Source organism: Wolffia australiana, chromosome 18 (assembly GCF_029677425.1).
Source record: "Wolffia australiana isolate 7733 chromosome 18, ASM2967742v1".
NCBI classification, from domain to species: domain Eukaryota; kingdom Viridiplantae; phylum Streptophyta; class Magnoliopsida; order Alismatales; family Araceae; genus Wolffia; species Wolffia australiana.
In genome coordinates this window covers 328,918-355,199 of record NC_135852.1, presented here as the reverse complement: position 1 = coordinate 355,199, position 26,282 = coordinate 328,918, and the positions used below count along the sequence as shown (strand labels likewise).

Sequence of the window (26,282 nt, the reverse complement as noted above, 5' to 3'; positions counted from 1 at the left end):
TCTGGCCACGTTATCTTCGTCAACTTTAGGCAAAGACCTCTGCAGAATCCTTGTAAGCTTCGTTAACTTTTCAATGCCTGCCACCCGTTAAGATAAGGATTATAATGAAGACATTGTAAACTATTGCTTAAGATATTATGTAGGGAGAGATTAGGGAGCGAGCGAGAGACAGAGAGGAAGATATATATATATATATATATATATATAGAGAGAGAGAGAGAGAGAGAGAGAGAGAGAGAGAGAGAGAGAGAGAGGGCAGAGAGGAAGATATAAAGAGACAGAACGAGAGAGAGAGAAACGGAAAGGAAGATATAAAGAGACAGAAAGAGAGAGAGAGAAACAGAGAGGAAGATATAAAGAGACAGAAAGAGAGAGAGAGAAACAGAGAGGAAGACAAAAGAGACAGAAAGAGAGAGAAAAACAGAAAGGAAGATAGAAAGAGACAGAAAGAGAGAGAGAGAAACAGAGAGGAAGACAAAAGAGACAGAAAGAGAGAGAAAAACAGAAAGGAAGATAGAAAGAGACAGAAAGAGAGAGAGAAACAGAAAGGAAGATATAAAGAGACAGACAGAGAGAGAGAGAGAGAGATTGATGAAAAATGTTTAACATTTTCTTTTTTCACTCTCTCTCCCTTCTCTTTATCTGTGTCTTTCCCTTGTCTTTTTCCTTTCTCCTTTTTCTCTCACCCTCTTTTTCTTTCTCTCTTCTCGCACAGGCCCTTTTTGACTTTTTAATCACTTTCCTGGGCTATTCTACCGTTCTTTTCCCTCACTTATTATTTTTTCTCTCTTCTCTATAACATCCAAATTTTACTTCTCTCACAACCTCTCTCACTTACCTTTCTCTAACATTTCTCTTCCACGGAAACTACCAATACCACCCTTTCTTTAAAACACTTTCCTTGAGCCATCACAGTTTATTTGCTTTGTAATTGCATGTTTTCTTATCCTTTAAAAGGATATGAGCCTGTCTGCATGAAAAATTTTGCATGAGAACTATCATGAAGTTTGTTATCAGAGAAGTGTGATGTTCTGGTGATAATAGTAAAAGAAAAGGCTATTGTGGCATCTGAAATTCAACATACATCAGCTTCTCTTGGGTTCCGCTCTCCCTTTATTCCATGCCTTGTCTTCCTCCATCATCTTCATAACATCTAAATCTTGACCTTATTGACTACACATCTTCGTATCCCCCCCATAATCTCCATCTCGGCTCTCATTTTCTCCCTTCGTCATATCTTCATCCATTACCACGCCTTATCATATGTACCCTGTGAGTTCATTTTGCACACTTCATCTCCATCCTTCTCAGGCTACACGTCAACATTTTATTTCACCAAAAAAATGTTTCACTTCCATTATATCCACTTCCCACACCTTCTCCTCTTACAATCCACACCCGTCTGTGGAGTTGCAGAGCAGTCTCAATCAATGCCATTCAACATCAGTATAGCCAAGCAATTGGCTCTCTTCTCCAAGTTACCTTGCAACACCTTAAGATTGAGATAGTTGTTGGTTCATGACAGTTGTTGATTTCCTCTGAGTGGTTGTTAACTTTGATTGGGTATTTCAAATCTTATATTTCCATTAAGTTAGAAATATCATGTTTTTCCCTAATTGTCCTTATTAAATCCTGCTTCACCAACTCAGTTCCCATTGATAGGATTAAAGCTCCTCATATCACCCTCAGTGAATATTTTGTTAAATTCCAATATTGTGCCCACATCGGAGAGAGAACAAGATGAGAGTGAAAGAAAGGAAGAGAGATAATGAGACAAAAAAGAGAGAGAAGTAAAGTAAGAGAGGGAAAAGAAGCAAAGAGAAGGGAACTCTGAAGATAACCTGGCATCTCTATATGATGGGCCCAATCTAAGCGGACAGGGATAGTTATGGGCTATGAATTCTTGCTGCAAAGCCTCTGGTAAGCCTCAAAGAGCAAACTTGCTGGCACAGTAGTGAGTGTATCCATAGATTCCCAACTAAGTGATCAAACAAACAAAGATGAAGTTAGCGTTGGCCATCATAAAAACTGATTACAAGTCATCCTCTTCCACACCATTTTCCCTCCTCAACATGACAACATAGACAACAAAAGTCTCATGGCCCTCACTGTTACTCCTAAACAGGAAAGTATAAATGATGACAATGAAGAGACACAAATCTTCATTGTCTCTTTATAAGTCTCATCGATATTCTTCAAATAAAGATAACGATAATGATAAGGAAACAGTCTGCCCACACTAGATAAAAAAACACACACATTTGGCCAGAAGATTGAGTGATTGGATCAGGATAAAAATACCAGGCAGACCTGAGAGGAGACAAAGTCATGGATCGTGGTTGAGTGTTGAGGAAGCAAGACATGATCCTTGACTCACTATAAATGACGGCTTCAAGCCCAGAGCCCATGTGGATCAAACAAGAGACAAAACAATATCAACCAATAGAATACATAACAGATCAGAAAGTAAGTAAAGGTCACATACCCCATTTCCAATAGATAAAAATGTAATAAAATGAAGGACTCTGCTACACGGGCAACCGGTTGCCCCGACGGAATCTCGGGCAACCGGGACACGTGGGAAAAAAACCACGTGTCCTGCCCTCATTGGAGGTTCTTAATCCTCTCTTTCTCTCTTGGGCAACCGGTTGCCCCCCGCGGGAAAAAAATTTGGTGTCTCTTTCTCGCCCCGTCTGGCTTCTTTTCAAAAAAAAATTGCCGCCCCTTTCACCTTGTCAAGCTCTCTTCCGTGCGGCCCTCCGGCGAGCCCTCCGCGCTCTCGTTCGTCAGTTGTTGAAGGATCGGAGGGCGACGAATAAGGAGGCCTTTTCGAAGAAGAAATTGGTGAGTTCATCAGTTGTTGAACTATGACTTTATCTTCTCTCCAGCGATCATAGAGTTCGTCAGTTCTTGAAGGATCCTGCGGCCCTCCGGCGAGCCCTCCGCGCTCGCTTCCGTGCATTTTCGGCACACTCTTTCATTGCTGATTTAAAAGCGGGAACGAAGAAAGCTTCCACGATCTCTCTCGTTCGTCAGTTGTTGAAGGATCGGAGGGCGACGGAAGAAGAAATCGGTGACTATGAACTCGATCCGAATGTATTTTGATTGAAAATCAGTCTACGTTAATTCCGTGAACGACACTCATTTCCAAAAATTACTCTTCGCCGATGTCCATATCGTTCAATATCATTCTGGTTTCACCGAGTCGTGCACATTTTCTACGAAAAGGCCTCCTTATCATGCTTTTTCCTCTGCAAATCGTATGGAAATTCATTTGGTCTTACTGAACATATTCTTTAGTTCTCTTTCTGTCTATTATTATCGGTTCGACTTGGTTCAGTAGAACATGCGCTCCGGCGTATTCTCTGCTTAACACTTGTTTTAAGGGGAGGTTGAAGAAGCTGCCTGCGCCGGCGTTGAGAATTTCGTTCGAAAATACTATCCGTCGCATATAAATTTGCTTTCCAAACCATGTAAAGCTGCTATTGGTGACTCTGAAATTGCCATGGATCTTCCTACTAGGGAGGTCTATCAAGAATGTATAATTTTTTTTTTTTTGAGGAAAGTATCCAGAATGTATATTGTCATACAAGTCACACAGGAATGGTTTACAACTATTGGTCAACTGGAAGAACCTACCAAACTACGAGGAGGTTACATGGGGGATGATGATATTATTGAAAGGCAATTCCCAAAATTTCCCATTAGATACTAACTGGTCTTTGAGCAGGACAACACTAATTAGGTTCCCCCTAGAAGCTATCATGAAAAGAAGAGAAGAATGTGCCATTCAGCAGGTGTGAATGATCAGTCACGTGCTGATTCACATGCTAAGCTGGCTGGAGTTGATCAGCAATCAAACACTTTCTTGATTTTTTTTTCAAAAAAAAAAATCAAATTCTTTCTTGTTTTCTTAATCAGAGCTGTGGCTTGTTTGATCTGCTGTAAGAGAATCTCTTCAGATGGATGACTAACACTTCAGGCAGTCTCCACAAATCTAGTTTTTTGCTTGCTTGCCTCTGTTCTTTGCATCTCTGGCAGTACCACATTTCTTCGGGGACAAGGGGCTATTCCTTCAGGAACGCCTCTAGAGATGCATACAACGAAAGGGGCTCGCTACGGGACTTCTTAGCAACAGGCCCATACTTAAGAACTTCATGTAAATTTTCCAGAACTGATGTATCATAGTTATGGAGATCCTTCCAAGACCAATCAATGAAAATGCGCATAGAAGACAAAGAAGAAGGTGCCCTGACTATTTTTTCCTCTCAAATTGATAGATCAATGTAAACATTGTTCTCACCAATCATGTGGAGAGGTAATTTAGAAGGAATTTCTGGACTTGGTGTCTGGTGATCTTCACTTGACGAATCACTCATACTTGCATAGTCTAAGCATGATCCACTGGGTCTTATTCCTTTTGTTCTGGATACTGGTTTCACTTTTGTGGTATTTTTTTGTGAACGCACGATCGGCGACAGCATTTTCTGAACAATCGACTGGATATCTCCCCTTGTGATTGCATCATTTCTTATGATTGATGTGACAAGTGGCGTGCCGTAGGGTCTCCAAAAAACAGAGCCAGTAGTACTTCCCAATTCCCACTCTTCATGTCGATGTATCAACTGAAGATAAACAGCATCGGCCGTCTTTTTAGGAAGCCTATAAGCAGCAAGATGGTCATCATCTTTTATGGTGGATAACAAGACTAATGGATCTTCCAAGAAATGGTGGATCAAGTGCCCACGTATCTCAGCAAGCAATATCCTTTCTCCATTCTTCACAGGGCAAGCAGTGCTTATAGCTTGAGTTAGTTCTTTACACTGGCCTTGTTTAGGCACACTCACAGTGCACAGAGTAGGAGGTGCACTTCCATCACTAGCGAAGACTGTGACAGTCATCGACCGACTATGCACCGACTATAACGGCAACGACAGGTACATGAATGGATCAAATGTAACTGAGACCTTGTCACAAACAAGACACACCAGCGTTGACTTGAATTGACCCTGACACACATCAACAATAATTGAATCATTGAGTGAAATATGATTTGCCCAGAACTCATCAGCGACCTCTTCGTCTGGTCACCCATCAACATCAATAGTTTTTATATACGGCTTATGCTTCACGCGATTAAGATCCTCGTGAAGTCCATCAAGAAGAAATGCTAGAAACTCCTGTGAAGCAAACTGACTATAGCCACTAAATTGAGGTGCAAACCGAGCAAGTTTGGTCTCGAATGGCTGAGGAGAAACAGGTGTGCAGCCAGGAGCCCATAGTTTAGTAAGCCAGTAAGACCAATAGAAGCTCCACGTGTTCCCATGCCGTTGGTTCCCAGGGAATTATCCATGTCACTGCCAGGAGACGCCAGGTACTGGCCTTGATGTAGCTCTGAACTGCAGCTTCTCGAGAAATTTTTGCTAGCAGATAAACCTCCAGCAACTGATAAGCTTGACTTACTGGGCTCTAGAAGCATGTGAGTGGCATCTTTATCTACAAACCCATTATCCTGCACAGAACTCATACATCTGCTGTGTGTTGATCCATCGTTGTACTCTTCCACAAGAATCTCTTGGTCCATCTGTATATTTGAATCGTCAAGTGTTTTATCCATGTTGTCCATTAGGGTATGCTTGTGCTGACCATAATAGTCCCAAATGGAGACCTGTTCTGATAATAAATCAAAAATCTCACAAGCTTTTCTATGAAGTTCGCCCACAGTTTCCTTTTTAATGATTCTAATAACTGCACGATTCCCCTTTGGCATCATAAGCAATTGAAGACGCAAAGGGTAGACTTCAATGGCCAGCTCAGGTTGTTAAGAACCAGAACTTATAGTTTTTCGTGCTAATATGGGACCACCTACATACCATCCATATAATTGCTTCCAAACTCCTTGAGGCAGCAGTATATAATCACGACCTTCGACAAGTGCGTCATGAAGCTCTATTCCCACATTAGAAACTTCAGGTGTGGACTCATTAATAAGATCCGAGTTATCAATGACTGACGGCCTCTTGTGCGCAGCTGAAGAACCCTCAAGATAGTGAGATCCGTACGCGGAAGATCCATTATTCACTGAACTTCCTACTTCCTGGTTTAAGTAATCTTGCTGATGTTCCTTGCGTCAAACAAAGACATAGACCAGAGCGATTAGAGAAAATATCTTTAGCATTCGGAAGGTGCTTATCAATACTTCTCCTCCTGCTATTTCGTTCTATTTTCTGATCTTAATTTCATTCTATTTTCTGAGCTTATAAATATCTGTTTCGTACCCTTTTTTGTATCTTCTTTTCTGTTAGCGAATATTTATTCTTGTTCAGCAATAATGATTTTTTTTTTAAGTTATTTTTCACTGATAAGAATCATTTCAGTGTGACTGATTTCCGTCGATGCCATGCTACATGATCTGTATTGATAGTCAGGAAGTTTTGTAACATATAGAACATGGATCAACGTTGTTCCGTTTGGCCTGCATCATCCAGTGGTGTTCCAAGAAGTTTGAACAGCAATAGTGACTTGATTTTGGCTTCGGTAGAAACTCAGGCAGTATCTGTTGGAGATGTCTTTGACACACTCGAGCAAGCACGTGAGAAGTGTGCCGAGTATGCCAAATGCCCCTTTGGTCAGAAGAGTTCCAAGCACCTGAAATTCATTAGGTTTCTTTGTCTTCGCGGTGGTCAGGCACCGACGAAACAATCCTCAGTTTCTATAGAGTTTCAAAGAGAGAGGAGGACATTGAAATGTCAGTGTCCACTCGTAATTAAGCTGCGTTTAAATATAGCATTGGGTGTCTATGAAGTGTATCAGATAAATAATCAGCACAATCACGATCTTTTTACTGAAGTTGAATTGGCCCATATGCAACAAAGTCGCTTCATTCCGGAGAAAGTTAAAACGATAATGCTAGAGTTAAACGAACTTGGCATGCTCAATTGCTCTCAAATCAAGACGTTGATAGAGCATGAGCATTTCCCAGATGTCGCAGTTACTTGGACAAGCAGAGACATTCAGAATTTGTTGCAAAAATCTTCTAGTAGAGCTCACGAGACTAACGAATTTGTCAAATTATTGAAAGAGAAGTCCAATCACGGTTGGTCCTTCAATTTCCAATTGAACGATGACACACTTCGCCTGGAGAGAATTTTCTGGATTTCACGTAATGGCAAAGAGAAGTATGTGCAGTTCAACGATGTTTTAGAAATCGATGCTACATACAAGACGAATCGCTTTGGCATGCCTTTGGTGTTGTTCACAGTGATCGATAACCACGGTTTAACAGTGTTGACTGCTGGTTGTCTTTTGTCCAATGAGCAATTTGAGTCATACTCTTGGGCTCTTCAACAATCTCGATCATATACGAATCTCGATCCCATCGTCTTGTTTACAGATGGCGATGCGGAATTGGCCCGAGCTACTAAGGACATTTGGCCAAGTGCAATCCACCTACTGTGCAGATTCCACATTTCCCAAAATATCACTCGTGCTATAACTAGCTCTTTGAGGGACGATCTCAGCAGATTCTTGAATGATTTCTGGAGGGTCGGCTCCATTGAAGACGTTGATGAGTTTGAGATGGAATTTTCAACATTGAAGTCGAAATGGCAAGCGACAGAATCGTATCTTCGAGTTCTCGAGGGAAAAAAGAAGCAGTGGGCATTTGCATACACACTTGACCACTTCGTCGCAGGTGTGTCTTCTACGCAACGCCAGGAGATGGTGAAATGTCAAATCAAATCTGCGTTACTGTCGAATTCGTCTCTATTACGCATTATTGATGGATTCGATGTAGTCGAAAAAAGGTCGCGAGAGAAGTTGTCCCAAGCTAGGCTTTCCACCAAGTTCTCCCCATCATCAATGGATCCTCTAATTAATGACGTCCTTCCTTCACTGAAAAATTATGCCCAGGCTCTTCTAAAAACTGAATCAGGAATGTCGCTTTCATATACCTGCGTTGTAGATGATTCCAACGGTGAGGGATACTTCTTTATCAGTCACAAAGATTTTCCAAAAAAATTTCGTGTTGTGAGGATATCCATTGGCTCCGTTGAGCAAAGTACGTGCTCTTGTAGGAAGGCGATTTGGCTCAGTATAGTATGCAGGCACATGCTGTGTTGTTTTCTCCACAATAACATATTATCATGCCCTGTATCAATGTTTAATCATCGCTGGAAATCTGTCTGTGAAATAGTGGATGTTCAGTCTGCGTTCATCGATACTGCACTTGCTACGCGACCCAGCACTGAAGTCAGGGGTACACAAGGAATGTCCGAAGATCAACGTCTGTCTGAACTAACGGCTCTGACGAAGCCCGTTTTACACCGTTCAATTGGAACCGAGAGCACATTTCAGCTTTACAAGGCATCAATGATTGTTTTGGGTGAAACTATTGAAAATAACCTACATATGTCACATAGTGCGTCATTTGATTTAGAGGAAGATATTGTTAGAAATCCGTTGAGGGCTCAGTGCAAGGGACGACCCAAAATAGGGAACAAGCGCTACATAAGCATGGCAGAGCAGCTGCAAAGCAAAACGAAGCAGAGGGGTATCACTTGCTCTAGCTGCGGGCAAAAAGGGCACAACACCAGAACGTGTACAAGAGTATGATTGTCTAGTAGTCAACTCCGTCATCACCTATTACGCAGGTACTGTTTGTTATTCTTCTATTTCTTCATCCATCTTATTTCATAAATGCTGTGAAAAACTTGGAGTTCTGTGTGATTCGTCGTTTTCAAGCGATTTTGTATTGAGAAACAGCTAGCCAAATCTTGGGTTTTTATTGCAATGTTCATAAGTTTCACAGATTTTTGCCTTCACTTGCTCATATATATGTTTACGGTGATGACGGTCTTTTGACGGGCGCGATCACCGAAACGTCAGATTTCAGATGATATATTTGTCCTGGACGCTAAGTTTATTTTTGTTTCAATAAAATTGTGGACTTCTTTGCGGTTCGTCATTTTCAAGCAATTTTATATCAGGAAACAACAAACTTAATCTTAGGTTTCTCTTGGAGTGTACATCTTTCTTGCAGTTTTTTTCCCTCACTGTCTTTCACTTTAAATGTGCCTGCAGTACGCCACATTCCTCTCCTACATGCCGTCGGTTTTCGACTCCACCATCTCTCAATTAAGTCTGCAAGCGTTCCGATCTTTATAAATGATAGATAATTCGTAATTTCAATATAATTGCCCAGTTTTTTTTACATTACGGTCTAACCCTTTATTAACATATTGCGCAGGCTCAACATTTTCATGTTTTCAAGCCGAGAATCATAGTCTAGAAGAATTTGACAACCATCAGAAACTATGCGATCGCAAGCCCAACTTTGTCGCGACAATGCTAGCAGCACGCAAAGTCGGCTTGGCGGTGTCGATCGAGGACACCGAGTCTCTACGTCGCCAAAGGAAGAGGAGCCAAGATAGCACATCTAGTCTCCTTCTCCCACTAACTCGACCACCATTATTGTAATAACTGTATGTTCCGTATGTTCGCGTGTTATAATATCAATTACTGATTTCTCTTTCTCATTTTGAGTGGGACTAGTTGGGGGGAGAGCGGAGACTTCTTTAAAGAATAATTATTTATAGAGATAACAAGGTTAGCCCCACGGGCCGGCATCGAATTACATAAATAAAGTGAGCCTTTGTCTCTATCAGCTCTGCTTCAAAACAAGTAAACGACGCTTCCACCCTTGCTCGGCCTGCCGCCGCCTCCTCCTCAGCGCCCGTCGCCTTCACCCTCGCCTTCGCCTTCGCCTTCGCCTTCGCCTTGTCTTAAGTCTTTCATCTATGGACACATGCACCTTTAATTAAATTCTGTTGACCGCTTGACAGTAGCTTCAATTGTTTTTAACATCAGGAAACCAATCATACCTGAAGAAAGAAATCCAAGTCACTTTTGAACACTCCAACCCCAAAATCAAATTTTTTTGTTAGAAACTCCACGAAGATTTCCCCTGCACATGAAAACTCTCCAATATTAAACACATCTACGTTACATAATTACCCTGCATTATTAAGTTCAACAAATATTAACGTGGAATTCCATGTGATATAAAACTTTGTACCCACCATCCAAAGTGTTCGCATATGAGTTCGTTGAAATTCAACATAATAAAAAGGACTCACTACCCAGCATTCAACCAGAGAGGGGCACATTTTTAGCCAAAGTCATCAATTGTAAATAAAACATACCATTACAGCCGGGTTGTGTAAGCATCTTCGAAGGTAGCTGGATTGGGAGCAGAAGAGATCAGGATTGAGTGTAGAACGAGAGGGAAGGGAGTAGAGAGAAGGAAGAAAGGGGGTTTGAACAAAGAAGGGAATTTGAATCAAGACAATAAGAGATAGAGAGAGAGATTTTTGCATCATTCAACTTTGGAATCCGTTGCACATATTGTGCAACTGATACACAGAATTGTGCAACTTTAACCAGTAAATAACAATGTGAACCTATTAGAAGCACAAAGAGCTAAAGAAATCTCACTTTTTTGCCAGATGTTACGCTCCCTGATGCAGCCAGCTTCTCTCGAAATTTCCTGGACTTACCTGCAATGATTTTGTTTAGTATCCTCCTCCTAACAACTTGTTTTAAAATATATAGATTATTTTTTTTGTACTGAATTGTTTTCACAATGCTACTCCCTCATATTACAAGAAGAAAACTACCAGGACGATGCAAATCCAGAGGTAAAAAAGAGGAATGCGCTACAATCCCGCTGAGGATATATCAGACCTACAAGACACTAGCAAGAGAAAGAGAGAACAAAATGAGTCAGAGGAGTAACCACCCCCACCCATTAAAGAAACAGTTCGTAAGTTTTTCCTACTCACAAAGGACTCTTTAGAATGATACTGAGACTTGGCTCCAACAATCAGTTCTCCAATAAGAGAGAAAACCCATGAAGTATTTGACTCCACTAAGAATACTCCATACGCTTACCACCAAGTTTATTGTAAGCTTCATCAGAAATGGTATACTTCTGTACATGGGATGTGTCCTCCAGCCACCCTCCAGAGGTTAAAGACGATGGATCAAGATCCACAATGTGTAGCCGATACCTGCCATCAGACCAAAACCGGGAGTAGATGAAACCACGACAGATCAAGGAGCAGGAAGAATCAAAAGAGGTATAGAAAGAGAAAAGCAGCACCCATCTGGAGGAGAGAAGAACCCTAGAGGTCTCGAGTCGTCAGAGAGATCAGAGATCTTGATCCCTGAGTGATCATAGAGTTCTAGCCGCATGGATTCAACAAAAGTGCCGCATTTCTTCCATAGCTTGACTTTCACAGCGGCAATTGTTGTCTGTGGAAAAGAGGAACTTCAAATGACGTCAAAAAAATAACAGATCATGCCATGCAGATCATCAATTGTGCTGCCATTTGAGAAACTATGGAAGGAATCACAGGAGGAGGGTTACATCTCCCCAGAAGCGGACTTCGTCGGAGAAGGTCTTCAGATTGAAGTGGGTAATGTGGAGGATGACGGAATCATTTGCAGGTATGTGGAGTCGAGAACCCATTTGAATGGGAATGGCACTCCTTGCTGCAGATCTGAACAAGCAAACAGAAAAGCCAAAAATAATTCAGTACAGAATAAACACTAGAAGGGCTTAAGAACGTGGTCACGGGGGAGAGATCGGAATTGGCCGTCTTTGGATTGTTCTTTGCCATCTGACATGAGCCTGCGACGAAGTTTCTTGATGGGCAGTTGGAGCTGGATTCTGATGGGTATGTTGTGACGAAGCCTGGAATGACGAAGACCAGCGTTTGTACGAAAGACCAGGCAAGACTCGAGGAAAAAAAATCCTTCTATTTTCCTCGAAACCAAGAAAAAAATCGAAAAACCCAACGCAGAAGTAACGAAAATGGAAGCAAAATGAGTTGTATTCGGATGCTAACCTGTCTCCCCGCGATGTTCTCTACGAGCGCCGAAGCAAAATTGCCAAATAGAAGATAAATCAAAGAAAACACCACGCCTATGCCAGAATCCACGCATAAACCCTAGATATACCGTTCGGATCTGATAGATCGGACGAAATACTGAGATGAAGAATCGAACGCGGTACGAACAGCGCGAGATCTACGAACAAAGCGCAAGCTCGCTCGATCGTTCTTCCTCAGATCTATCAAATTCTTGGCGTAGAAACAACTGACGAACGAGAGCGCGGAGGGCTCGCCGGAGGGCCGCACGGAAGAGAGCTCGACAAGGTGAAAGGGGTGGCAAATTTTTTTTGAAAAGAAGCCGGACGGGGCGAGAAAGAGACACCATTTTATCCCGCGGGGGCAACCGGTTTCCCAAGAGAGAAAGAGAGGATTAAGAACCTCCAATGAGGGCAGGACACGTGGTTTTTTTGCCACGTGTCCCAGTTTCCCGAGATTCCATCGGGGCAACCGGTTGCCCGTGTAGCAGAGTCCTAAAATGAAATAGGAAAACAGCCAATGAGAGATCACTAAACGAATAACCAATAGTTGATGAACACATGCCCCATAAAAAGAAATGTTAAAAACTGAAATGAAACAGTCATAAAACTAAAAAAATGTTGCAATGGCTAGAGCAAATGGTGCCCATTACATCTTAATGAGCACATGTTGCCTTCTATAGCGTAACAGTAGCTGTTTCCCATTATTGCCTTAACAGCATGGATATCTACATAACCATGCCTATAAAATGCAATCCTCTGTACACTTTTGAACATGTTTTCAATATACTGATTCTTATCTCTAGTTCTCTATCTTGTTTCTATGTTTCTTCCTCCTGTTCTTCTTGTTATTTTCACATGGTATCAGAACTATCTGCCATAGAGCACCACCATGACACTAAGATGCTTAAGTCGATGTCCAAAGCTGGAGTCCCAAAAGCTCCATAGAATGCTGTCATGGAGCGCACAACTACGTCAAAGATGCTCCCTTTTTGTATGTCAATTCCTTTAATGCTGAGACTGAACATATATGGCTGTGGAAAATACTCTTTATTTCATTGATCAAGAACTTGGGGCTTAAGAAAATCAGTGACCAAGATCCTCCCTGTATTGTTTCTAGATGAGAAGGGGAATATCCACCTAAATCCAGATCATGAAACGTGGAGTCGTATAGATCTGCATGTCGTCATGTTGATATCCACATCACTCTCAAAATCTATGCTGCCATATATTGTAATAGGGTGTTACTAATGATATCTGTTATCGGATATCACGATATCCATCATCTGAAAAAGTACAAAATGAGTCTAATAATGATAACCAATAACAGTTTAGGGAAGAAAATGGATAATGATAACAGATATCGTTAAGCAGATTACGATATCGCAGATATCGTTGAGTTAGATAATGATATCAATTATGAAATGATATAAGTTTAGGACAACCAATAACATGAAGCCCCTGTCTATCTCTCCTTTCTCTCTCTCTCTCTATCTCTCCCTCTCTCTCAGTCTCTCGCTCTCCTTACAGTTCTCTTGCTTACCCTCCTGCTCTCCCTCTCTTCCACTCTATCGCTTTCTCGCATTCTCTCTCCCACTATCAATCTCTCTCCCTCTCTCTCTCTCTCGCATTCTCCCTGTCCCTCTTTCACCATCGCTCTCTCTCTCTCTCATTCTCCCCGTCCCTCTTTCACCATCGCTCTCTCTCGTTCTCCCTGTTCCTCTTTCACCATCACTCTCTCTCTCTCATTCTCCCAGTATCTCTCTCTCTCTCTCTCTCTCTCTCTCTCTCGCATTCTCCCGTGTTGAGACGATCCATGCTCTCGAACAGACAAGAAGAAGAAGAAGAAAGATTTTGAAAGAAAGAGTGGAAGGAGAAGAGAGAACACGAGAACAAGACTAATCTTTAGATCGTATATTATTATCCGCAAGTTTAAGTGTTTACATGAGTTGTTTATATAGTTAATACGTAATGTAAAAATAGTAAAGAGCCGTTAATTTACATATCCGTTGTAACGATCCCAACGGATATATAAATTCAAACGAGGCTCAATCGTTGCTGTTATAATGCATAAGGGTCCATCGATCTTAGCCATTGAATCGATGGACCATTGCGAAAGCTTATAACGGTCACGAGTAATCGTGACCCTTATAACACTTCTGAGACCACCGATCTCGTCCGTCGGATCGGTGTGCCACAGCGACAGTTAGTCCTATCTATCTTCATCCTGTCTATCTTTTAATCCTATCTATCTTGAATCCTAACAGCTATCTTTAATCCTATTCTATGTTGAAACTTATATTGGATCCTAATTGCTATCTCTAACGAGTATACAATAGTTAATTATTACTATCTAATCTTAGTTAAATCCCTATCAAGCCATCCTCTGACATTGGCGAGTAAAACTCCTCTTATCATCCCGGTCCCTCTTTCACCATCGCTCTCTCTCTCTCTCTCGCATTCTCCTGGTCCCTCTTTCACCATCGCTCTCTCTCTCTCTCTGTCTTATTCTCCCAATCCCTCTTTCACCATCGCTCTCTCTCTCTCTTATTCTCCCGATCCCTCTTTCACCATCGCTCTCTCTCTCTCTCGCATTCTCCTGGTCCCTCTTTCACCATCATTCTCTCTCTCTTATTCTCCTGATCCCTCTTTCACCATCGCTCCCTCTCTCATATTGAGGAGTTTTACTCGCTTCCGCCGAGTCATAGCTGTGGAGTCAGCTCCGGAGGCAGCTCAAGTAGTCGTCATTTCATCCGCCAAGTAAAGATGTGGAGTCGGCTCAGCGATCTTCCGATAGGGACTTAAGAAGATTAGTAAAATCAAATAAATAATATATACTCCTTAGAGATTAGAAAATAGGATTTGATATAGGTTTAAACATAGAATAGGATTCAATATTAGATAGGATCAAAATATAGACGGCCAGGATTAAATAATACGGAGTTATAACGGTCAGTATTAAGTCTAGATATATCCGTTATACACGATGGGTACATAGCACCGACCAACGGTTGTGATCAGTGCACCCGATATGTTATAACGGTCAAAGATTAGATAACAAGTTTGTTATAAAAGATGGGTATAAGGCACCAATCAACGGATGTGATCGGTGCACACGATCTGTTATTACAATCACGATTAAAACAACATTTTAAGCTTGTATATCCATTCTAAACTGTTACAACGGATATATATATGATAACTACTTATACTTAAGTGAAAATGCAGGTTAATAGAACGATCTTGATCTACATCTGAGTCTCTTTCTCTCTTCTTCCTTTTATATCTCTTTTCTTTCTTCTTAGTTCTACATTCTTTCCCTTTGTCTCTTGATATGGTGATTCGAGAAGATCAAACATCTCGTTCTCCCAGCCCCCCCCCTCTCTCGCATTCTCCCGGTCCCTCTTTCACCATCGCTCTCTCACTCTCTCTCGTTCTCCCGGTCCCTCTTTCACCATCGCTCTCTCACTCTCTCTCGTTCTCCCGGTCCCTCTTTCACCATCGCTCTCGCTCTCTCTCGTTCTCCCAGTCCCTCTTTCACCATCGCTCTCTCTCTCTCTCCTTCTCCCGGTCACTCTCTCACTCTCTCTCCCTCTCTCTCATTCTTCCCACTCTCTCTCTCTCCCTCTCTCTTTCTCATCCTCCACGCCTCTCCCTCCCTCTCGCTCGTTCTCACGTGCTCTCCTCTCGCGATCTCTATCTTTTGCTCCCTCTCTCTTACTCTCTGCTTCTGGCTCTCCCTCCCTCTCTCTCACTCTCTTTTGCTCTCCCGCTCTCTCTCTCTTTCTCTCGCTCCAGCTCTCTCTCCCTCTCTCCCTCCCCCTCTCTTTGCCTCTCTCTCGCTCTACTCCCCCAATCTCTCTCTCTCCCGCTCGTCTGTCTGTCTAACTGTTGCTTGTTCTTGTTAAATCTGTTAAGAACTCGAATCTCTGAGGCGAGTAGAATAGAGGATGGAGGAGAAGAAGAGAAGAGAAGAAGAAGAAGCAGAAGAAGCAGAAGTAGTAGAAGATCGTGATTATTTTCCCTCAAAATTAAAGGATGACATTGGTTGAGTATTTATAGTACGTATAGATAGTTTGATAAAAGAAAGTGTCCGTTGAAGGATGTATCCGTTGTAACTGTATCTTCATCCTTCACGATCGCCGAGTTTGCTTCGCTGACTCCTTCCTTAACAAAATCTGACCATTACCGAGAGTGCAATCAACGGGAACATTTTAAAAATATGAGAAGACAGTCGACGGGATACCAAGAAACTTTTCTGTTACTTAGAATGCTATAAAATATCCCCCTTTGGGCAATCTTTATATCCCACTCTCTGAATAATATGGTCAGTAATTTAAGTTGTCTTCTTTCTCCTTCTTTGTCTACGCTGTTCTGAGTCAATCGAGTCTTCTTGTCCTTCCTCAATGTTGTGAAATCACAACAGTTCTCCCGATCTCCTTCTCTCTTGCGATAGCGAGACGTACTCTTATTCGATAAGTGAATACTAGTACTCTATAATAAGGAATACTGATATGTTATAAAAATACTATTATTTGATATCCGATGTCCGTTCACGATATCGGAGATCGAAACAGAAGAATCTCCAAACTTGAGAAATGCTCCCAGATAACAGTTATGATAACAGCTAACGTACGAAAAAATTTCATTATCTCTTACCGTAATCCGATAATAGATGACGGATATCGAATACAAAATTATCGATAAAGAATGAAAGCAAGACGAAACAACATCCGATGTTGTTACCCAACGTCCAGTTTCGTATTCGTTATCTGAATGATAGCATCCTATTTTGTAAGATGAAACATATCAAAAGAGGCATGGAAAGACATTTGCAATAATGTTGCAATGAGAAACAATTCCAAGATTATGCATTGATATAGCAAACTCGATAGCATTACAAAGGGGACAATGGCAACAGATGATTATGTTCAACAAGTTAGAGGTATGAACGATGAACTATTAGTGGCAGGTCAAATAGAAGATGAGTCAGTTCTGATTGTAAATTTTTTTTATAGGATTGCGATGCGAATAAATCACATCTGTTTCAGGTTTAATCACTCATGTTGATGGCATGTGCCTCAAATATGTCATTTCCAAGATAAAAGAAGAAGATGAGATGATGTAGCAAAGCAATATAAATGTTGACCATAACTTTCTACATGTGGAAAAACCAAGCTTGATTCAATGTGTCTGCTGATCGAGGATGGGATAGAGGAAGAATCGACCAAGAGGGCACCAAAAGTGATATGCACCAAGATGTCAACTCTGTTGACAATTTGGCGGTAGAGTATATGACTGCAGAGAGTGCTTCAACTGAAAATTTTAAGGATGGCATGTTCAATCTTATACCCAAATTTTCCAAGGGTCACACAACCCTAGAGGTTGGGGGTATGAAACCTCTCAAAGGCACCCCTACTCTGATCAAGTATACATAGCTAATGCTCCGACCTCAAATGCAATCAGATCATAAGTTAATTCAACATATTTTCCTCTTTAAATGAAAAACATCTCATATGTTCCAGAATTAACAAAGAGTTTACTTTTTGTTTAAAAACAAACATCATATAATAGTAATTTTTTTGAGTTTCACGTGTCACCTTACTTGGTGGACAAGGTGACAGGCCAAGTGCTACTCACATGGCTTCTAAAAGATGGTCTCTACCACTTGACAACTTCATCAACTTCACTAACTGCGCTGATAGGTGTGAAGCTGTCATTTAAGTCAAGGATTATACCTTGCTTCTTCAACTGGGAAATATCTTGAAGAGCTTCAACTTGATCCCAAGCCAACCCTCTATTACCACCTGATTATGGATTCCTGAAAACCTTTCGTCACTTTGTTACCCTAACCTATGACCATATGCTCTTCATAAAACTACATATAGGTCAGAACGATGTGTATTGGTGAAAAATCTTTGTTGTTTTAATCAGATTAAAGTCTCATCTATAGAAATTTTATTTTTGCTGAAAATATATTTTCATATTCGCATTCTAAAATAAATGTATGTGACTGTTAACCATCAAACTCAGTATCCGCCTATAGAATAGTAGGTACTTACCAGATTCCAGTGCAATTTTTCCTAAACGTCTCACAAATTAGTTCTTCAAAAATCCAATTAATAAGTCCCCTCATTACAATATGCACCAGCCAGAAAATTCTGAAGTCTCATCCTCGATTCAACCTGAATCTTCAGAAAAATTTGAGCCACCCAAACATATTTATGCTGATCTTGCAATTGATCTTACTGCATTACCAGAATCTTATAACATGTATTATTGACATAAACCACGAAAGGCTAAAACACAACCAATTAACTAGTTATCCCCTATGTATCTCGACCATACTTGGTCCAAAGACAACCAACTAACTATAAAGTTGCATCACAAAATTCACTTTGGGTTAAAGCCGTAGAATCGAAGTTCATGACTTTAATAAAAAATAATACCTGGGATATAGCTTCTAGATCTCCTAAAATCAATTTGTTAGGATGTAAATGAATTTACAAGCTTAAACTTCATGCCAATGGGCAACTTGATAAGCATAACGCTAAAGGTTTCAATCAAGAGGAAAATTTGACTATTTTGAAACATTTCTGAACAATTTTGAGACTTCTTCTAGCTGTAGCTATCATAAAAAATTGGGCAATTCATCAATTGGATGTATCTTATGCCTTCTTACACTGATCTTTAAATGAAACCGTACATATGGAACATCCCCCCTGTATTTGTTCATTCTAATTTTCCGAATCATGTTTGTTAGCTCTTCAAAGCTCCATAAGCCTTGAAGTAAGCCCCACAAGAGTGGTTTAATATATTAACATCTGTCCTCTCCCAACTAGCATTTAGTGGATCTAAAACATACACTTCATGATTCTTCAGAACAGTATCCTCTTCTCCCATTTTTATTCTAACATATGTTGATCATATTGTGATTACTAGTCCATTTCAGAAAATATACAAGTCATCTAGTCTCTCTCTAATACCTTTGGAAACAGGGATCTAGGAAAAGAACAGTATTTTGTTTGGGATGGAACGTATTCTTGATTCTCATGGTTGTAAATGTCGGGTTCTGTGCCTTGGTTCGTCCATAAAAAACACGTTCCATGGATGCGAAAGCGTGTCAATTGATTCACAATCGATCTTTAAAATAAAACATTTAAATTACCTTTTGGGGAACTTATTCCACCCTTGACCAGTCCAGCCTCTAGAAGTATCCTCGCAATAACTCGGCGCTTGGATCTCCACGTTTTCTTCTTCAACTCTTCTTGAAAATCTTAATGATCTCCTCACCATGAAGACACTCTTCCTTGGATGAGTGGAGAAGAGAGTGGAGAAAGGGAGGGGATCTCAAATCAGGCTTGCATGTGTGCTTAAAATGATACCCCTTTCCCTCTTTATATTTCACTTGAGGTTTTTCTCAAAAACCCTCTAAATTAAAATATATCCACGAATCCCCTTATGACCTTGTGCGTGTGACCCTCTAGGCCCATGTATCGTTCTAGTTAGTAACTTTAATGGCCCAATAACGTTTATTGACCAACCTTATTAGTTAACTATATCAACATATAGATTAATTAAATAAGGATCAATTTAACCCAATCGATTAAGTTTCCAGCCCGTGGGGGCCCAAGCTACACCTCGTGCTCTAGAAGATATCGAGTAGTGCTTGAACTCTCTCATGGAACCTTTACCATCATCAATTACTGTATATGCATAATGCATCATCTGTGCGATACTCCCAAACGACTTAGGGTATGGTTTATCGTCAAACCCTAATCTGTCATTCGATTAGTACTGATGCGTAATGGGGATCAATGGAGAATGCCTTCCCCAATATCCTCACTACCCTGTCGAAGAATTTTTCTGCATCGTCTTCCTTAAAACAATCTCCTCTCATACCTAGGGAGGATGATCTCGTCTTGACCACTCAATCATCTTCGTAAGCTTCTTACTACATCTGATATATAAATTATTTGAATCCCATCGTTAGAGGCTTGTAAGTCATAGTCAAAAATGTAGTCGTCTACTCACAAGATGTCTTTGGTGTCTCAGGTCAATGGATCACTTATACAACCATGACTTAAATCAACCTGATTGATGTTTAGGTATAATAGCATTCAGAGATTCCTACAGATCAATTTAGTGAACTCTTTCGTCCTTAGTGTTTCCACACTAATAGCAACAAGATCAGCTATTCTTATTGTATAAGTAGGAACAACTAATGTTGTTCAATGTGGATAATTCGAAGTCCATCTCGAAAATCCATTAAATAGGAATATTTATAATACATGTTTAAAAAATAGTGATCGCTGTATTATGATCTCATCATAATTCACTAATTCATTGCGCGTATTCATGGACTTCATTATAAACATCACACGGAATACTAATGAACACAAATATTTTATTCAATGAACTTAAATAAACATGGTAATGTGATTGGCTTGACGGCCACGTAATATCCATCAGTAAATTGTTGCAACAAAAGTATCTAGCTTATGCCATCCAACAATATAATATGGAATTGTGCAAACTAGCATTGAATCCATGCAGTTATAATCATATGTATTCATAATTTGAAAATTAGGGTTTTGACTTATCGTTGATATTTTTGATATTATTAAATGAAAAGTACAAACCTTTACTCCCTTAATAAGCCTTGTTAGTGATGAGTACTGGTAGTCTCCATAGGGAATGATGATTAAGGATTTAATATTCTTTATATACTCATTTTTGAGATGAGATGAGATACATAATAAATATGAAATAAAGTGACGAGAAAATGTGAGGCGAGTTAGTGATATTAAGTTGAGGATAGTAGTTAAAGTTAGAAGATATGGATAATTTGGATTTGAGAAAGTCGAGTGAATGCAATAATTAAATAATAAAAACGTGAAGAGGGATGAGAATGTGTAGAGAATGAGTCATGTATGATAATTGATGAGTAGGTTAACAATAAGGTGATACGGTGAAGGTGGTAAGACATAGTTTGGAAAACTTATGGGGATGATGTGGTAGAGATATGTGGTAGTGAAGTTGACCAAAGCTACTAATGATGTCAAGAAAGAATGATGTAAGTTGAAGATTCTTACCGTAGATCTTCACATTCAGCCAGGGCCAGGATTATTTTCAAGCACAGGTAAGTTCCCATTCTTCTTTGTTGCCACTTCTACACACCCAAGACTTTAAGAACATAGTTGATGGGTTTCAAAAAATCAGTATCTTTGAATCTGCCCACATGAGTAGGAGTAACAAAAATGATGAACCAGAGGCTATGGATGAAAAGAGGGGGTGAAGACAAAGCATCCATGAAAATTTCCTCTCAATCCTACCTCTAGGTCATTAAATATCGCACTTTGCAGCGGGAGTAATCCTAGCCGTCCATTTTTTCTCTCTCATCAACGTTGATTGATTCTTCTTTTTCTAATTTTGGCTAAGTCATCCGATCCTTATAAAGCTAATGGTTGGCATGATCCCCTGAACGTTAACACTTGCATGTTTTGAGAACACCACATGTACCGTAGGAGAAAAATACCAAAATGGCATTACAAATTATTTTTCTTATCTTTTCACAATTGTTTTTTTCTCAGTTTAGAAATCACAGTTATTGTGATTCGAATCATGCCTTTTTTCTATTGGTCCATTTGCACCTCCAAATAAAAATAAAGATAGTGCCAACTAATAATTAGAGCATTATGACAGCGGGATTTCTGATGTCATAAATGTGCCTTTTCACAATGATTACTCCAGCACATCATTGGAGCGGGGTGTGATTGGTTTTCATTCGACGAATTGAATGGTGACACTTGTCAGACGTAGATTTAACGCAAACAAATATATTAATGTCATTATAAAATTCATAATAAATAAAAATATAATAAGTATATATTCTGACTTATAAATTCATACATCCTTGAATTTGAGTTATAAAACTTCATAAAAAACATAGACGGAATAAGAAAATAAATTCTTTAGTTATATGATGTCAGAAAAATCTTTTAAAATAAGATGAAATCCACAAAAATCAGAATATTACTCTAAAAATAGATTTAATCATTTAAATATTTATGACATGTTTAAATATCCCAGAAATAACCCTAATAATTTATGTGTTATCAATGTCAAAATGAAACCAAATATGTTGACCCAAAACTATAGAAGTTTATTGTGTGAGCACTACAATATGCAACCATGAAATGGCCTGACATTTCTTATGCAAGGAATAGACCTTGTCAAATGATGCATGATCAAAATCCAACATATTGGACTCAAGTGAAACACCAAGCATGCTATCTCAAGGGTATTATTCAACTTCAGCTAACTATTTTTAAGAATTCTAATCTTTCTTTAAATTTTAACAACAACACTGATTGGGGGTAGACATGGTCGTTCTGTTCTTTTGGTGTGAATTTGTGCGAATTGTTCGTTCTGTTCGGTTTTCTGAACAGATTAAAAACAAATTCGAACAGAACATCGAACAGACTCGTGTTCAGTTCTTTTGTTTGCTTTGTGCGAATTTTCGTCTAATTTTGTGCGAATGTGCGAATTCTGTTCGTTTTTGAAAAAGAAAAAGAACAGAACGAAGAACAAGGGCCTGTGCGGTTCTTTTGTGCGAATTGTGTTCGTTTCAAACGAACAGAACAGAACGACCAAGTCTAATTGGGGGGATCCCAAATTGATCGAAGATTGACAACTGGTTTCCTCATTTACTTGGGAACTAATCTTGTATCTTGGAGCTCCAAAAAACATCCAATTGCTGCACACTCTGGTATTAAGTCTAAATATAAAGCCTTACCAAATGCTATGACCAAAATCCTCTGGTTGCAATCTCTAATTGTGACAACATTGGTGCAACATTCCTGGCTGGAACCCAATCTTTCATGCAAGGTGATAACTTGCAAATTATAATGTTAAATTGATGTATATTACATTATATTTATGTGTCTTAATGGCCATATTTGCATGTTATCATATATAAATGGATATAAATTACTTGCATTGTGATTTTTATGATTGTTTTGAATTTTTAGTATTTTTTACATGGTATTTGACCTCTTTGCATTGAATAATTATTTATTTCAGGGCTTAGAATACTTTCCTAAAGGTTGGTAAGGGTTTTACGATTTTTCTAGAATTTTTTCCATATTTTTTTATAATATTCTGACCATTAGTTAGCCAATAAATGATTTTTTTTTATTTTAAAAATATATATATTTATTTATTTGGTATTATAAAAACACATTTATATATACAATGACTTGGCATCCACGTCATTCACCTGAAATTTGGGCGAATGAGTGGATGCATTTAAAAAAAGAGCATTATTGGGTCATTATGGCATCGGAATGCGCGATGCCATAATGACCGAATGATTTTTTCAAAAGTAGAAATGTGGCACGTGCGGCGAGGTAAAGAAATGATTTTATTTGTTAACATTTTTGTGCAATAAATGCACGCATAGAATCAATCTCCGTGTGCATTTAATAAACAGGAATATACCTCGTATAGTCGATTAGCCGCGTGCAGTGATTGCACGGGGCTAACCGACACACGTGCATTTCCATAAATAAAAGCATTCACATTGTATTTAATACACGAGACAGTCGATTCGCAGCTTGCATTAAATGTACACACAAATCGACTATGCGTGTATTTAAAAATGCGGTAAGTTTAACTTTTTTTATTTCTTCTTTTCCTTAAAACGGAACTGACAAGGCGACGTGGCACAATTTTAACCACCCAAAAAGTGCATTTGTTGTCTTTATCATTGCGACCTGTGGAAGCACGCAATGACATGTCAGAATGAGATCCAAGGACGATGAGAACTAGAAAAGAAGTGCCATCCAATAAGAAAAGCCATTTTTAAAAAATAATCAAATGATCCAATGGTTGAGACTATACGCTAGTAAAATGACGATATCTTAAGATCTAGCTGTCCGATTGAGCTGAAATTTTGGGGGCATGTTTGTCGTTTCCCCCTCTACGATCCACATGGTTGGATTTTTAAATAGAGGGGAAGAAGGCGAAATTTACTTTTTGAAGCTCTCCTCAAGAAGTTGGCCAGGAAGGACACATGAGTTGCTTTGGAAATCAACAGATCCTTATTCATCATTCAAATTTGTGAGTTTCTAATTTGTATTTTGAACTTCTTCTTGAAAGATTCTAAAACACCATGGCATGGGCAAAATGTACATGCCCTTGAAGTTTTTTTGAAATGAAATTAGCATTATATTTTGATTTTGATTCAAGATACAATTTTTAATATTAAGTTCTAAATTGATTCTGATCATTTCTGTATTTTTAGATTTTTAGATTAGGCTCGAATTTCACTTTTACCCCAAATTCTTCTACTTTATCTCTCTAGGTTAGATTTCCTGTTTTCTCTCTCTAGATTACAAAATTGATTGTTTACAAATTCAGTTAAACACATAAAACACCTAAGTCTAAAATTTCATAAAAAAATCTTCCATCTTCAAGTCCAATTTGAAAACCCCTTTTGTGCTTATTAATTCCCAATTTTAATATATAAAATTGTCTTATAAAAATTATTTTGATTGGGAAATAGGTAATCTGAATAAATCTGATCTTATAATCAAAATTATCCGGTCCAAGTGTCTTAACCAAAAATATTAAAATCAAAATTAAGTTTCTACTTAATTTTGATTAATTATAAACATATTTAAACATAATTAAGGTTTATTGAATGCAAAATTAATTCATCCTTGTATTAATTGATTTACAATTGGATAAAAATTATTGCTTAGTGCCTCCTTGTGGCTCGACCCCTTGCTTGCTATATATCTATATATAATATAATATAATATATATATATATATTATTTAGTGATTAAGGTTTATTATAAGTTTTATTCCACAAGTCATAAAAGCCCAAACAACGACGTAATTACACATCAATTTTAGGCTTATCACAAGGGCCTGGAGATTGATTCTAACTTTGTCTAGGATCAGGTGGCCTCTAAATTCTTCCATTCTATTCCATTTAAAGCAAAGATAAACCCTGATGCAATAACTAAGCATATCCTGAAACAATGGTTTAGCTGGCTTCGTACCAAGCTAAATCTCAATCTGCGTGAGCTTGAATAAGGGTTTTGAATAACTAAGGTATGATCCTTGAATCAAATCAGGACTTCAGGCTGAGGCCCTATATGGGCCAAGTTAAGGCCTTACATCCAGAGCCCATCTGCATCAAACAAGAGGCAAGATAATGCTAACCAATAACAGAACACAGAAAAGTTGAGGAAATAAATAAAGACAACATACCCCATTTCCATTAGAGAAGAACTATGAATAATGAATTTGGAAACCAACCAATTAGTGATCACTTAATAAAGAGCCAATAGTTAACTAATACGTACCCCACTAAAGGAAACATTAAAAATGGAAAGGAAATAGTCATAAAACGAAGAAGAAAATTTTTAAGATGCTAGAACAGTTGTTGCCTGTTACATCTTAATAGGCATCTGTTGCCCATTAGTGTAACCGCAGATGTTGCCCCTAAGGCCTTAACAACATTGAGATCTGGAGATCTGTGTATATAAATTAGAATTATATGTACCTTTTTTTACCAACTTTCTATTTCTCTATTTTCCTTCTTTGTTTATTCTTCCTGTATTGTATCTTTTCTTCATAGTCCTTTTCTTATTTTCTCATAGAGAACTCTCACTACAAGTCTACTGCACAAAAGTTGAACGTACCGATAAGGTTTACGTCCAACATGTACTTTACCTCTTCCATGGCCATTTAAACCACTTCTGCCATGAGGAACAAGCCTTGGTTGCATACCCGCATGTCAGTGCTGCCCACTTCTTGTAGGGCATTCTCGTAGGGCATTCTTGGTTCCTACGAGACAAGTTCAGTCTCGTAGGAACAAGACTGAACTTGTCTTCGGACACTGATCAAAACTGAACTTTTCTTGGCGGACCTTGTCGCTGGTTTCTTCAAGATTGTAGGGGCTGTGGGCTAGAAAGGAAACCCTAGCTCCTCCTGCATAAACTGTTTAGCTATGGCAAGGTAGATACCCATGGACCCAATGGAGATGAAGATGTGGCAGCCCTTGATTAGCACCCTTGCTCCTCCAGGCTTGATGACATGGGCGAGAACGATGAGAAAGGAGATAAGACATTTGGAAACTCTGCACCACATCACCACCCAACTCAGCATCCATATAAGACTCTTAACAAGATTATCTAGTAAAATTGTAACACGTACCCTATACTCGTTATGAGAATTTAGGGGCTATTAAATATAGAACCAAAGATATATGGCACGGATTAAATATAGACAGGTCACGAGAGTGGCCAGTATTAAACATAGACAATTGAAGATCCAAC

At 39.2% G+C, this 26,282-nt stretch overlaps 2 protein-coding genes and 1 pseudogene across 5 annotated transcripts; 1 reads left to right on the top strand and 2 right to left on the bottom strand.

Annotated features, from left to right (window-relative positions):
- Positions 1–3,917: 3,917 nt before the first annotated feature.
- LOC144715282 (ubiquitin carboxyl-terminal hydrolase 5 pseudogene) lies at positions 3,918–6,864 on the bottom strand (annotated as a pseudogene).
- A 42-nt stretch (positions 6,865–6,906) lies between these two features.
- On the top strand, positions 6,907–8,613 carry LOC144715281 (protein FAR1-RELATED SEQUENCE 11-like). The gene has a single exon (XM_078590212.1). The coding sequence runs from the start codon at positions 6,907–6,909 to the stop codon at positions 8,611–8,613; it is 1,707 nt and encodes a 568-aa protein (XP_078446338.1).
- A 958-nt stretch (positions 8,614–9,571) lies between these two features.
- LOC144715320 (tubulin-folding cofactor B-like) lies at positions 9,572–12,265 on the bottom strand. Of its 4 annotated transcripts, XM_078590253.1 has the most exons (9): positions 12,022–12,265; positions 11,910–11,929; positions 11,429–11,755; positions 11,162–11,313; positions 10,951–11,069; positions 10,495–10,556; positions 10,203–10,239; positions 9,882–9,964; positions 9,572–9,795 (listed from the first exon to the last, which is right to left on the bottom strand). In XM_078590253.1, exons 3-9 carry the CDS (start codon positions 11,528–11,530, stop codon positions 9,727–9,729), a joined length of 624 nt encoding a protein of 207 aa, XP_078446379.1. In that variant the 5' UTR covers positions 11,531–11,755; positions 11,910–11,929; positions 12,022–12,265; the 3' UTR covers positions 9,572–9,726. The 4 variants fall into 4 exon arrangements, with proteins under 4 accessions (XP_078446379.1, XP_078446380.1, XP_078446377.1 ...); XM_078590254.1 differs by having other exon boundaries at positions 11,388–11,755; positions 11,910–12,265; XM_078590251.1 differs by having other exon boundaries at positions 11,910–12,265.
- Between the last annotated feature and the right edge of the window lie 14,017 nt (positions 12,266–26,282).